The 14,682-nt window shown below is 38.0% G+C and overlaps 1 protein-coding gene across 12 annotated transcripts in view; it reads right to left on the bottom strand.

The window, feature by feature from the left end:
* The window catches only part of HDAC9 (histone deacetylase 9), a 196,710-nt gene that overhangs the window by 30,533 nt on the left and 151,495 nt on the right, over positions 1–14,682 (bottom strand). For 6 of the 12 annotated variants that reach the window (XM_022587720.2, XM_089917695.1, XM_089917696.1 and 3 more), the window contains exons 7-8: positions 7,984–8,115; positions 2,472–2,587 (exon numbers count right to left, since the gene is read on the bottom strand). In XM_022587720.2, the coding sequence (XP_022443428.2) occupies positions 2,472–2,587; positions 7,984–8,115 (248 nt within the window). The remainder of the gene's footprint in view (positions 1–2,471; positions 2,588–7,983; positions 8,116–14,682) is intronic. The other 6 variants (XM_022587757.2, XM_022587745.2, XM_022587747.2 and 3 more) reach the window with 1 other exon arrangement.

Raw genomic sequence — 14,682 nt, 5'->3', positions numbered from 1 at the left:
CCATTTATATCCAGTCTCATGAATATGTATTGCTTCGTTGTTTCTTAATGTCGTACTAAGTGCTATATGCATATGTTTGTATTTATAACGAAGGGTTATATGTATCTTCATCTTTAGTAACAAACCATGTCCCCCACTGCCTTCCTCCCCCTTGAGAGGTAACCACCATGCTAAATTCTGTGTTCATCACTCCCTCGCTTTTTTAAAATATACTTTTATTACATACGTTTTTCCAATCAAAATACTGTACTGCCTGTTTCTGAACTTAACAAAATACTATCAAGCTGTAAGTGGTCTTCCACATCTTTTTGTACTAACAATGCTTTTCTAAGAATCATAAATACTGTTTAATGAATGTGGTTTAGTGTGTTTTCATTTTCCAAGGATACAGAATTCATCCAGAACCTAGTTAGAACCCAGATCTTTTAGTGTTTCTGCAATTGAAACTCATTCTTCAAACTGAGAGGAAATGGAAATCTAAAGTTTTTTAGACATATTTGTGACCAAGTTGTTCTTTTCCTGGAAACTGATTAAAGGGTTGCAGAAAACTGACTGATATTGAGATATAACTGCACTAACAGAAATACAATGCCTGTAACCAATAGTCCAAGAATCCCACTTACATCCATGGCCACAAATACATGTGAAATATTTATTCCACCTGGTATCATGTTTTACAAAGAAAAATGAAGACGAGAAAGGGACAATAGGATGGTAAGAAACAAGAAATAGATGGAGGACAGGAGAAAATATAGCAGCCTAACTGTATTCTTCACATAGCTGAAAGATGAGCATAAGCAACAGAGCATCTATCTATTCTGCTCATTTTCCTTGGAAAATTGAGGGAAAATTTTGAAATCTAAAATGAATGTGTATTCCTCTAGAAAGAATTTACTTTTGCTTTTTCCAGATACCTTAGGGAACTAAAAATCTGGGGCACTTTAAATTAAATTAACAGTCTGAGGTTATGAAAATTCGGGCTACAACGAGCTTCTGGTTACAACTTCTCCAGGAAAGACTCTGCCCCTGCTCTGGTCTACATCAAGACACCTCCATGGATGGGGATGAGGGACTCACCAATGTAGCACAGATATAGGTCTTTGGGTTTGAATGGTTTACTGTTAGATTATCCTCTTTGGTCAGTACTGGGCTTTGCCTTCTCTCCCTTCAGAGTTATGTGAGGCTCTGAAAGCCAAAACTCAAGTATACAAATGTCCTCAGAGAAGAAGTGACTTCACTGGCTCCAGTCCTTTCCTTATCAGGGACAACCTTCCCTTATATTTTGGCCAGATAATTTATAACTTATAAATAATTTATTATAATGTATGTGTGAATGTATGAAGTTACAGACACAGATGTTGGCATAATGTACAGAAGACATTTCTATCCGTCAAGCTAACCGTCCAAAATCAACTAGGTTGCCCCAGGAGACAGTGAAGCGAGTTCCCTTTGAATAAAGAGTGCTCTGGTGGCAGTCTGATAATCACATATCAGGAGAGCTACACAGATGGTTCAGGAATCAGAGATTTGATCAGTCCCTTTCAGCCCCAAAGTATCATGACTCTATAAAACACAATGGAAGAAGCATGTCACAGTTATATATGAGAAGTTACTACACCAGCTTCCTCTGCATAGAGCAATGCATGGTAAGGAGGCATTATAATGACAGAAAAGAAATATTGAGAATTTCAGTCGATTGATGGTGACTCCAAAACAGCTGATTCCACAGGAGTGGCTGTTGCCTTTGCTTAGCCTACTACAGAAACTACCTAGACAAATTCTTGCTGACTCACAAATTTACTTTCCTCTATTGTTGTATCACTGGTTTCAATAAATCATATGCCAAAAAACAAATGTTATTAAAGTTGACCGCATACAGTCAGAAAAAAAAATCATGTGTTATTTCAGACCAGTTTCCTTTAATCTTTCATTTTTCAAGGTCAGAGTTCATATATCATTTATCTTTATAGCCCCACTGCCAGGCAAAATGACTGGCACATAGTAGGTCCTTAATACATGTTTGCTTAGTGGAGCTCTGTGTTCCTCAATTATGATACTTCAACAATTTTCTCATTACTCTTCAGGTCCATTGGATAAAACACCTAACTTGTTTTGGGCAACTGTTCTTCTGAGAGGTCTGCATGATGTTGTTTTACTTACTGATGGGTCTACTCCCATCAGGATAACCAAGAACGATGCAGAAGGACTTCTGAGTTGCACAACTGCTGGGCAGTATATACTCAGCATCACTAAGAGTGGTTTCTCTGAGGATTATACTTCAGTATTTTCAAACCATGACTGTCATCCAAACTTTGTAAATCAGATTGAGTTTATTCAATTCCACACATTATAAACCTATCAGAAAAATATCTAAGAGCGGGTGGCTTTAAACTTCAATTCAGAAATATCACTGCATTTTAGGGGGCTAATCGAGGATTAACTTTTAAAAGAACCAAAATAATGAGTCTTACCTCAGCCTGAGGAGTAGGGGGCAAAACCGAAGTCTCATTTTCAGTAACATTACCAGTTGGCCCATTGTTTGGTGAACTGGGACCAGACCCTGGAGAACTGCTACTGACTGAGGATTCTGAAAAACATCGTGAAGTACGAATACACTCATGAAAAACATACAAAGATGAACTGCAGTTATACTCTAAGTAATATACAGAAGCGAACATTGTTTCTCTTCCCCTACGTGAATGACTAAATAAAAAGAACTGTGAAAAATTTTGGAACATTTCTGAATTTCCATACCACGTTTCTTCCTTTGCTTTCACTGCTAAAAATACAACATAGTATTCATTAATTTTAGAGAAGTAGAGATATCCAGTTAGAGAGGATTGTAGAAGCTTTCGATTAGGGGAAAAAAAAAAAGAATGTAATCTCCTCTTACTTGCTCTTGTGCTACCATAAATAATAACAGTAATAGAGATAATGGACTTGCATAATTCATAAAAACATGCCATCAACAAATGAGGCCTGGAGTCATTCCTGTTGTGTGTGGAAAGATTGCTTATATGCTATGTTATAAATGGCTCTTTATTTAATTTACTAAGGCTGTACCTTATTACAGCACATCTTAGTCAAAGTTGTATGAAGAAAATACAACATAAGATAAAATCTCAATATTGTATTGATGGCCTTGTACAACATTGGCTAACCTTAACTCTACCCAACTTATTTCCCAGAAGATGATAAGTTGCCTAAATTTAATATGTTCAATTTTAAACATCAATATAACAAGAAACTCATTTAAGCAAGAGTTGGATAACAACAATATAGATCATCTCTATCATCTTCAGATATAAAATTCACACACATTTCAAGTTACAAAGGAAGCAATGCACTTACTAAAATATCTAATTAATGAAATAGAAACTTTCGTTTCCTAGAAATATAGCTAAGAGAGGCCATCTTATCAAGCCTTGGCAAATTATCTGTTGAGCTCTAATCAATCCCCTATCACCTTCCATAGTTCATTCATGTGAACATTTTTCTAGGTGCCTCATCCTTATACCTTGTCTACTCAGCTCTGCACAGATGATCTTGGCCTCACACTTCTCAGAGACTGACAACTTCTGACACGATTTCTATCAGTGACTTTTCTTTCTACCTCATGATTTTGTCATCCACACTCTCCTTGCCCGTGTCAAAGTGAAAGCATTTCTCTTCTGCTCCCCGCTCCAATGCGGGCACAATCACCCTCACCCATGACCCAGTCCCCTTAACACTTGCTTTAGAATTCTGCTCCAGCAATTATTTTGAATCTTCAGGTCCTCCTTTTCCACTGGAATTGTCCCTCTAGTCTGAAAGCATGCTAATAACTTGTGAGAAGTAGTGTGCTTGTTCTTTGAGACCAGGCAATCTAGCTTGCTCACTGTGGACTGCAATTGTTCTCTTGAACACCCCGAAATTTGAAGGCTTTTGACAAAACAGTTCTCATTCTCCTCATCCTTTCTACAAGAAGATTCTCCACTTCCATGTTTGTTTTTCCATCTCTCTGGCTGTTCCTCCTTCGACCAATTTCTAAATGTAGATATTCACCGAAGTTTGTAGCCTTATCCTATTTCTCTTTCCCTTGTCAAAATCACTCAAAATTACGACATCATACTATCATTTTTACGCAGAATACTCCCATAAAACTTTTATTTCTTGTCTTTCCTTCTCATAATTTCTAGCCTGAATCTCTTTGGAATACTGGACATTTTTCATCTCTCTTTTTTTTTTTTTTTTTGCAGTACGCGGGCCTCTCACTGTTGTGGCCTCTCCCATTGCGGAGCACAGGCTCCGGATGCGCAGGCTCAGCGGCCATGGCTCACGGGCCCAGCCGATCCGCGGCATGTGGGATCTTCCCAGACTGGGGCACGAACCCGTGTCCCCTGCATCGGCAGGCAGACTCCCAACCACTGTGCCACCAGGGAGGCCCCTTTCATCTCTTTTTATATGTGTATCAAACTCAGTGTATTTCAATATTAAATGTGCTCTGCTTACCTCTGTTTATCACTACCCTTACAGTCATTCTCTTTCCCTTCCCTACTCCAAATCTAATCAATTACTAGATTATTTAGTTTTGTTCTTTACATCATTTCTCGTCTACTTCTGACTAAAATGATTTCAGCTTAATCCCTCAGCCCTCATTATTCTCTCATGGACTATAGCAAAAGTCTCCTGTATTTCTAAGTTGCTACAGCAGTCAGTCTCTCCAAACTTTCCTTAAACTGTTGCCAGATGGATCATAGCAAGACAACTTTCACTATGTTCCTCTGCTCCAAAATGGAGCCTAACATTATTTCCTAATATTGCCCTTTCTGAACTCTGCACTCAGTCAAATTTAAATCCCCTACTCTCCGTATGTGCTGCTTTCCCATTTCATGCTTTTTTATCCTCCTTTTCCTCCACCTACTTCATTGAAGGTCCAATCCCACCTCTATGCTCAAAGCCTGGCTCACATACCATCTGTCACCCGTGAATGGAAGCTCCCAATTTTCAGGCTATAGTTGCTTGCCCTCCCTTGGAACACCTATTACTTTCAACTTTCTATTATAAATATTTCTCTACTCAGAAGTTCAGTACCAATGGAAAGAATGTGAGACTGGTGGCAGAATTCTGATCCTGCCACCTACCGACTGTGGGATTTCATCAAGTCAATGATATCATAAAATTCTTAAATACATATTGCTCACTACCTTTCGGTCTATATATCTTGCTTACATTTGATTAGTCTATTTTTATATTTGCCTCTTTCTTGTTTACTTTTCTTTTAACAAAGAAGATGCACATTAAAAAAAATACTTCAAGAGCTTCCTTCCCCTGGACTCCTAACTCTTGTCTTTCCTGTATGACTACACACTGACTTCTCATTAAAGTCCCATTTCTGTATCCTGTCTTTAAAAGAACAAAAATAAAAACTATTTTTAAACATTCTGTCTTGTCAATTTAAAATTACGTTATTTATATTATTTTATGTGATACTTACACAGAAGTATTTCCTTATGTGGAAATCACTATGATAGGCACTAGAATTCAAGACAACAAATACTACAACAGGATTCTACAGCATCACGCTGGATAGGGTCTGGGAGGGGAGGTAGCAACTGATTTTCTGGGAACACTGACAAAAATCTCTGAGAAGAAATAATATCACAACTGGGGCTTGAATAAGAGCAGCTCATGAAATGGGGTCAGTGGAGAAGGGAAGAGTGGAGGAGAAGACGTTGCAGGCACAGGGATGTTAGAATTTTAAATTAACATGGCTTTGGGGGTGGGGAGGGGCGGAAAACTCTTGGCTTTGAAAAAGAGGAAGATGATAAGTGGTTCCCATGTCAATTACTGGGAAGAGAGAGGTGGCATGGGTTTGGAAAAAGCAAACACTTGAACCTATGGAACAAGGAAGAGAGAGGTAGAGGTGAAAAAACAAAAGCAGTGGGAATTCAACTGCTATGATGCTATGGTGGTCTCTGACTCGACAGCAAAAATAATTAGTATTAAGATCCAAACAGAGCTCATCCTAATTACATGAAAGCTGGCAAAGAAAGGGGAAGGAGCACAGGTAAAGAAAGCTGTGTGTCCAGTAGTTCAGATCCTCCAAAGATATTTAGAATAACTGCAACATACCAGTTAAAAATATCTACCAAAGCATCCATGAGTCCTAGCTTATTGATCAGAAATGTGTGTCTAATAAATGTACAAGTCTCTTCAAGTACATGTTTTTTTCCTCAGTTGAAAAGGGGAGTTATTATATCACAAAATTAGAAAGAGAAAATTATGATATTTCACAAGTAAAGAAATCTTAGTAGAACTCTAGCAAATCATAACCCTTACAAATGAGAATTAATTGTTACTCAAATAAGCATTGAGCTAAATCCCACTGAAATTTGGTAAGGATGAGAAAGTGACCATGGGAAAAAAGTTATGATCAAGAAAAAGATTAATAGGAAAATAGAAAAGAAATTGGGATAAATAAATATGACCTTAAACAATAAGATTCTAAAAAAAAACAAACAAAAAAGCAATATATATGTTTTTCTATTTTCAAGTTTTTCTGTTATGAGAGAACCTGCTCTCTCCCACTAGAAAAATCACCTATATTTCGTTACATTAGACAATTGATATGTTCATTATTGTTTACATTCATTAAAACAGATTCACTCCCCAACTCCACCAAAGACATCTATTATGAAAACTTACTTAAGATTTTTATTCACTAAAATACATATAAGTTTCTTGGCATAAAAAGTCTATAACTCTAAATTTAGAATTCAATTGGTCAAAATTAGTGATTATATTTGATACTGGAAAATAAACTCTAGTAAAGTAATTGTTTATTTAATATTTCTTATCCCTCAAGAAAAAATTTTCCCACCAATACTTTCCCTCAGATAAACATATTAATCTGTCAGGACTGAACAGAAGACTAAACATTTTTTTGCCCTAGTAGCCTGTCAAAGCACTGTTTGATTAGTATTCTGTACTTTTCCACCTCTGCCTCTACCTCTGCAATCTTCTCCATACTGTCTCCCTAAACTAGAAACTATCATGACCAAAGAAGACATAGAAAACAAATAATTTGTTAAAACTTGCTAAGAATAAGATCTGATATTGGAGAAATAATACCAACTGACTATATTGGTATAAGCACAATTTTCCTTGGGGATGGAGACAAATGGTTGTAGATTACCATTTCTTTATTGATGCAACTAAAGGAAATGACCAGATACAATGCATAGCTCTAAGTAGGTACTCGATAAACAGTAGTCAGTATTGTTATTCTGGCTAGCCTTTTTGGTTCTGGTATCCCTATGTCTTCTCCAATTTCAGACCAGGTACAAATGGGACTAGCGGGCTTTGTAAGACATCAGGTTGAACTTCCTAACCTGTTCACCCCACTACTAACCAGGCAGCTAAAAAAATAAGAACTCTTCCATTTGAGACTAGTGAAAATGACAGTTTTTTTCCCTTCATAAAAGGCAATATATCCCCCTCCTGCCATAAGTCCCAGTTCACTAGTAAACACATAAAGTCATTTATGAGTTCTGTAAATTTGTTGAAAAGTCAAGGTTTTGCTGTTCCACGTAGTTTAATTTTCCCAGATGTATTTTGTACATTCATGTCTGAGTATGGGGGAAGTGTTCTTCTTGGACCTCCCTCTGCTCATTTCTGATCAAATTTCATTAAAAGTTATGTTCTCCTGGCTGGCATTCCCAAAATGGACTGCTTGTTTCTGAAAAGATTAAGGTGAGCTTTGGCATTCCCTAGTTATGCCTATTGACACACAGTTCTGGTTTTCATTCATTTCCTGTTTAACACGGTGAATGCATGGCAAGGTTTACTGAACTACTTGTGAGTTTTCGATATAATTTCCTTTCAAGAAATGTTTCTCCTCAAAATAACTTTTAATATACAACAGGTATATTTTTCTAAACTTTTTTTGTTCATTCCTACTAGCAGCATTTTTTAGTGTATATCTGCCCAGTCCTCAATTACCTGTCACCTCAAACATTCGCTTCTTGAATGAAGTGACAACATTTCCATCCTTCCGCCTGAGTAAGGGGCTGCTTCTCCTCTCTGCCACTTTCTGTTTTAACCTGGACCGCACCTTCAAGTTGGGCTCAGAGGCTGGGGATTGAGACAAAGAAAATAGATAAAAATTAAAAAATGGAGAGCCAATCGCTCCTGTGTATAAAAAACGGCTCACCCTTTTCATAGTCCCTTCTCATCTCAAAGTAAAACCCCAAGCATGTAAATAAGGCATTGACTATAAATTAATTAAACAGACAAATGTCATAATTATTTTTTTGAAATATGTGAAATGTTCTTCTACTTCTCTAAATGTAAAGTGAAAAAGGAGAAAAAATATGTTTCAACTTATTTTACGCAGCAGAATTGGGATTGTTAACGGGAAGTTAAATGACTGAGTGTGTCTGGGTCAGAGTAAGATTTATTACACTTCATTGTCAGTTCTTTCAATTCTCTCAAGGGTGAAACTCAATAACCACAAAAACAGTACCTTAATGTGATTTTAGAGACTCTAGGCTGACTTCTGGTAATAAGAAGACACCTCTGCAGCATATAATTTATGTCTGATTCTGACTCCTGAAATATTTCATGGTCAGTAGTTTCGAACCTGAAATCCTGGGAAAATATACTCGGTATAATAACACAAAACCAAGTAGAATCACTATGAATAAACCTTTGTATACAGTGAGTATGCAATCAATTAGAAAGGAAGGGCAGCCAAGTCTTATTACTAAGGTTCTGAGTTAGGTTATATGTTCCAAAATACAAATGCACATTATTCATACATACGTTACTATTTCTTTGGCTGACCTATCCTAAATAGCGATGCTCTATAATTAGTCATTATTTATTAGGTTTTTAAGTGATTATACTTTAGAAGAATGGAAACACTGGACTGAGTCTGTAGTAGAAATCGGTGATTATGATGGTGCTGGTGGAGATGATAATGATGATGATGACTAGGGAAACAATGTTTCTGATGACAACTAACGTTCAGAGTGATTATTACATTCCACTACTGTCCTAAAAGCTCTGTCAATATTAACTTCTTCAAACATAAAAATCCATATGGGATAGGTTCTACTTCCACCTTGAATATATCAATGAAGAAACCAAAACCCAGACAGGGAAAGTAACTTACCAAGGTCACAAAGGTAAAAAGGGATGATGCCAGGATCTGTACCCAGGTAACCTAGCTCAACTCTGATCTTCTAAATACTGAAAATACTGCTCTTCCACCTTTCTTTATGTATGAACAGTATAACAATTATACAACTGCTTTTCCAAAGCATCACTCATCTACATCAGATACAATGTTATAATGTAGCTATAATTCTTGATCAGATAAAACGATTTCTTTGAAGGAATTTTATAATTCTGCCAAACTACAGAGAGTATCAAAAGTAGAACTTACAATCTTTTATTACTCATTTATTTATTTTTTGTTTTTGACTTCAAAATCCTATACTTTACTTTCCCCTTTGTTCTTCTCTTTTTCCCTTTTCTTTAGCTCTGCCTTGGACTGAGAACCCTAGATTTTCTTGGAACTAGCTAGGTAAAATAAAAAAGTTAATTTTTTGTGTTTTACACCTGATTTTATGCCTGAAAATACTGAAAGTGTAAAAATAAAGGGGTGGTGCTGAAAATATTGTAAAAGTATAAAATGGGCAGGAGAGGTGGGCAGAGATCAGGACTGAGTACTGACTACTGACTAGAGACCTGAAATGTCTTACTTCCTGGGCCTCCCACCTTGAGGCAAAGAAGGGAAACAGTCTGGGGGAAGGATTAAGGTTCTTGCCAGACCTTCCAGGAGTCCAGAGCTTCCTTCAACTCCTCATTTTATCTTAGTAGAGAAGGCTGAGTCTGAATTACTAGCATACAACTTACTCATGAATAAGGGGAAAAAATGGAGCTGTATTAATTTACTTAGATTCCACCCCACCCCCGCCCCCTGGTATGTATGCATGTAGGTATTTATTTGTTTGTTTGTTTGGCGGTACGCGGGCCTCTCACTGTTGTGGCCTCTCCCGTTGCAGAGCACAGACTCCGGACGCGCAGGCTCAGCGGTCATGGCTCACAGGCCCAGCCGCTCCGCGGCATGTGGGATCTTCACGGACCAGGGCACGAACCCGTGTCCCCTGCATCGGCAGGCGGACTCTCAACCACTGCGCCACCAGGGAAGCCCTATTTTAAAATGCCTTTAAAACACCAATTTTGTCTCTGAAAAGCTGTAGGTTAATAAATATATTCCATCTAATACCCAGAAAGGAAAAAATGAGGAATCCCTATGTGCTAACTAGATTGGTATCTGCTGTCACCTTGCTTATAACCCTAGGACAAAAATCACAGAGTCTCAGACTTTATTCTAGACATGACTTTATGATGAAGCCTAACAGATTCAACACTACAGACTGGCTCTCCAGAGGAAGTACACCAACTGATTCATCACTTCAAAGATGGAGGAGAAAAGGCACTGTGTTTTCAGCGGGAATATGTGGAGTTGGGACCACACTTCCCAGCTATGCGATTTTCAGCGAGACTTTAGTACTATCTGAGCCTGACTCCTCGTTTGTGAAACATGAAACTCTAATACCTTCCTTACTTCACAGAACTGTGGCCACTGGATTAGATACCTGAGAATAACTGCGAAGATCTGGGTGAACGCAAAAGGGAAGAAAAGGTTTACGGAATTTTTATTATTGCTGCTACTGCTGGTGGCGGGGGTGTTACACTAGGGATGGCAGAGCCAGGACCGGGCCCTGGATCCCCTGATTCCCAGTCCAGTCCTCCTGTTCCTAACACATTGCACCAGCTGGGCCCGAGTTTCTGCAATCAAGATGAAAATGTGCCAACAGCTTGGAAAATCAGCATATGCCATTTAAACATTCTACATGAAACCTAGAATTCCATAATCTTTTCAGAAAAGACTTTACAGGCGGGCAGATAGCTTTTGTTCCTACATGTCTATGAGAATGGGCTGGATATACAGCTCTTAAATATCTTTCAATGACAACATAAAAAAAAGTGAACATTAGAATAGGAATGAGAACTGGGTCCTGGTTTTGCAACTTTCAGCTACTGTCAGTCCGCTCATTCATGCAAATAAGCAATGAAGACACCTTTGTAGTGCATGGAGTGAAATAGATGTGCTTTAAATGCCTGCTTCACGCATTAGGTATTTGGCTTTGGATGAATTACTTTATATCTCTAAATCTCAGTTTCTCGTGTTAAAATGGAGATAGGTTTGTTTTTGTTTTGTTTTTTCCTCCATATGCTCCAACAGATTCCATTTCCCTTCTTTCTCTGAGTTCATGGGACCGAATCCTGGGACTGCATCACTCCAGTCCTTTGCTGGTTGGATTTCATCTGGACTCAACCTATTGGTAGGACTGGCTAGTGATCAAAGAATTAAGGAGTTAGAGACCAGGTATCCTATGCTCTCTCTGCTACAGTGCTGCATCACCAGGTGTAGCTTTGTCTCTTCCTGATTTCATCTCCCTCTTGAGGGCTCTGCTCCACAGCTTCAGCTTTCCCAGCACTCCAGCAACATTATTTCCTCTCCTTGCTTCTTTAGCCCTGGCTTCTCACTGTTGCTATTTTCTGGGTGCCTCAACATCCCTAAGCAGTTGTAAGCAGTCCCTTCATAAAAGTCTACGACCCATACTGTGTAGGTTCTGTTTCCTGCCAAGACTCTGATCAACACAGTCCTTCATATTTTACAAGGTTATTGTAGACTCAAACAAAATAATGTCCAGCAGAAGATAAACCAGTGGTTCTCAACCAGCAAAGATTTTGACACCAAGGGACATTTGGCTATGTCTGGAGATATTCTGATTGTCAGTATGGAGAGTTGCTGCTGGAATATAGTGGGCAGAGGCCAGGGATGCTGCTAAACATCCTACAGTGCACAGGATAGGCCCCCACAGCAAAGAATTATCTGGACCCAAACATCAGTATCATCAAGTGTGAAAAACCTTGGGGTAAGCAATCAGTAAATGCAAGTTGTTAATAACTGTACCGATGATCAAAGGAGATAATAATATCTGTTGGAGATTCTCAAAGAGGATGTAAAAGAGTATGGGAAGAAAAGAAATATTATCAGAAATCAGGGAGTGCTATAGGTGGCTTAAAATATTAAATATTTCAGTACACTTTATACTTAGAAATTTATTCTAAAACATTCAAAGCAAAGCTAGTCAACTTCTACTGGTTATGAAGATATGCAGAAAGATTCTCAATTTGGGGTAGGATAATATTTGAGGCACTGTGATATCTTTGTCAACTGAGGACACACCTTTGTAAAAACTAAGAATCACATATTCTATAAAGTGCAACATAAATTTATTTTCTCAAAATATACAATATACAACTTTTCTAAGTAAAGGTCCAAATCCATTGGTTTTAGCAAAAGCTTTTGCCTGCATTTCAATTCTGATTTTGAGTCACCAGAGATTTTAGTATCTAAGTGGTGAAGGCAAAGGTAGGAATGATAGATAACCATCATTTAGTCCTTGCAATGCTTTATAAACTCACTCCTAACATTTCAGAAGCCCACACACCAAAGCTCAGCATGATATATACCCAAGCAGTAGAATTAATGACCTATTGAGCTGACTCAGTTTGCAGTTAAGAGTTAATTCCATGTTTAATGCTCTGGTCTCCCCAAAGGCTGAAGATTTCCATTCCAGTGACTTACTAATGGGAGGAAAATCCTCAAGAGCCCAGAAAGAGACCACTAACTGGGGAGACATTCTGCTTGCATTTGAATGTATGTCATGCCTAGCTGCACTAATTGCATTTCTATTTTTACCCCACACCCATCACTCTCTACATCTCAATTAATCACAAAAACAGAAGGCAAGCTTTTAGTGCATGTATGCCCATCCGAATGCATTTGTTGGCTGAGATGAGAACACGGCATGAAAAATTGATTATAATTATTTAAATGAAAACAATGGTAAAGAGAGAACTAAAACCTTTTTCTCTTTTCACTTAAAAAAAAAGTAAAAGAAGGAAAGAGAAAACATGTGAAGAATGCCTTATGAGTTAAATATATTTGAATCTTTCTTCTCATACTGATCTCCATGGTGCAGAATGAACTTAGGTGTCAGTGGGTATGAAAATAAACAACGGGAAAGAAATAGAAAAGTTAGGTAGGAGAAGCACAAGTTAAAAAATTAGGATTCTAAGGCACAGTAAGTGACAAGGCCCAGGCTTGTCATTTCACTAAGAGATTGGTGTGTTGAGCATGTATTTGAGTGTGGAGGTGTCATTTTTGCACATGTACACACACAGGAACATGAAAACTATCTTTTGCAGGAGCAAATGGGTCTGTGACACAAACAGACTACATTCAGCTTTCAATGCTAAGTTTTTCATGTACTAACACACAGCAAACCTGGGTGAGTTTTTTGATCTCCATGAATCATATTGTCATCTACAGTAGATGATATATATGGGTACATCACGGTGGCAGATTAAAGGGGTGGAATGAAGTTCCTAGCTCAACTGGCCATCACAAAAAAGTTGCTCAATAGAGAGATGTTGAATAAATGTTTAATTGTGTCCACATATAAGACTATGAAACATATTAAAATAAAACAAAATGAATAAAATTAAAACGTAAGCAGAGGGGTAGAAGACTAAAAGTGGTTTACTCCTTTTGCTTAGGGCAATAGTATCTATAACAACAACAAAAATAATGATGGTCCTTTTCTGATCTTTCACTTAGTGTATTTAAAATACTTTATGGTTAATGACTGACTTTCCATACTTTCCACACTTTTTTTTACTTGCCTGTTTATAATTTCTACTCTATTTACTCTATGTCTTAAATACATCACCTTTTACTATGAATGATTACCTACTTTGTGCATTTTGTTTCTGTTCTTTTTATTTATTTATTTATTTTTTTGCGGTACGCGGGCCTCTCACTGCTACAGCCTCTCCCATTGCAGAGCACAGGCTCCGGATGCGCAGGCCCAGCGGCCATGGCTCACGGGCCCAGCCGCTACGTGGCACGCAGGATCCTCCCGGACCAGGACACGAACCTGTGTCCCCTGCATCGGCAGGGGGGCCCTCAACCACTGCGCCACCAGGGAAGCCCCTGTTTCTGTTCATTTTTAGTCTTAACTTATGAATATTCTTTACATCAGTAATTTAGACAAAAATTCAATAACTATGTATCATGGTATAAAGAAGTTCTTCATTCTCATTGGATATGATAAGGAGAAAAGAAAGATGTTTCCACTGAGTAATGATTAATGACATTATTAAGATCATTAATGATCTATCAAGATTAAGTACTAGATTAAGAAATGTATTTTAATATTAATGAATATTTAAGATACTCAACAATTCCACCTCCATGTTTAGCACTACAACCATAGGTGAAGGTCAAGCTTCCATAGCCAGTGTCAGATCCCTTCTCTGGTATTGTCTATTCTTTTCTACTGGACTAGATATCTATCAGTTTATCAACCTAGCCTCCCTCTCTCCTGGATTTCTCCTGCTATTTCCAACCCACAGGGCTACCTTGGAGCTGCCATATTCTGACACTCTGTCACTTAGAACCAAGCAGGTATAACCTATGACCCATTCACTCTATTTTGAATGTCCTTTCTGAATATTAGGTTTCCTGGAGTAGTTCCTGCCCAAATCACTTTT

The sequence above is a fragment of the Delphinapterus leucas genome, chromosome 9 (genome assembly GCF_059928025.1).
Source record: "Delphinapterus leucas isolate spDelLeu-1000000601 "Yukka" chromosome 9, BTC_Dleu_Yukka2, whole genome shotgun sequence".
NCBI classification, from domain to species: Eukaryota; Metazoa; Chordata; class Mammalia; order Artiodactyla; family Monodontidae; genus Delphinapterus; species Delphinapterus leucas.
Note: the sequence above shows the minus strand (reverse complement) of the source record. Positions and strands in the feature narration are given on the sequence as shown.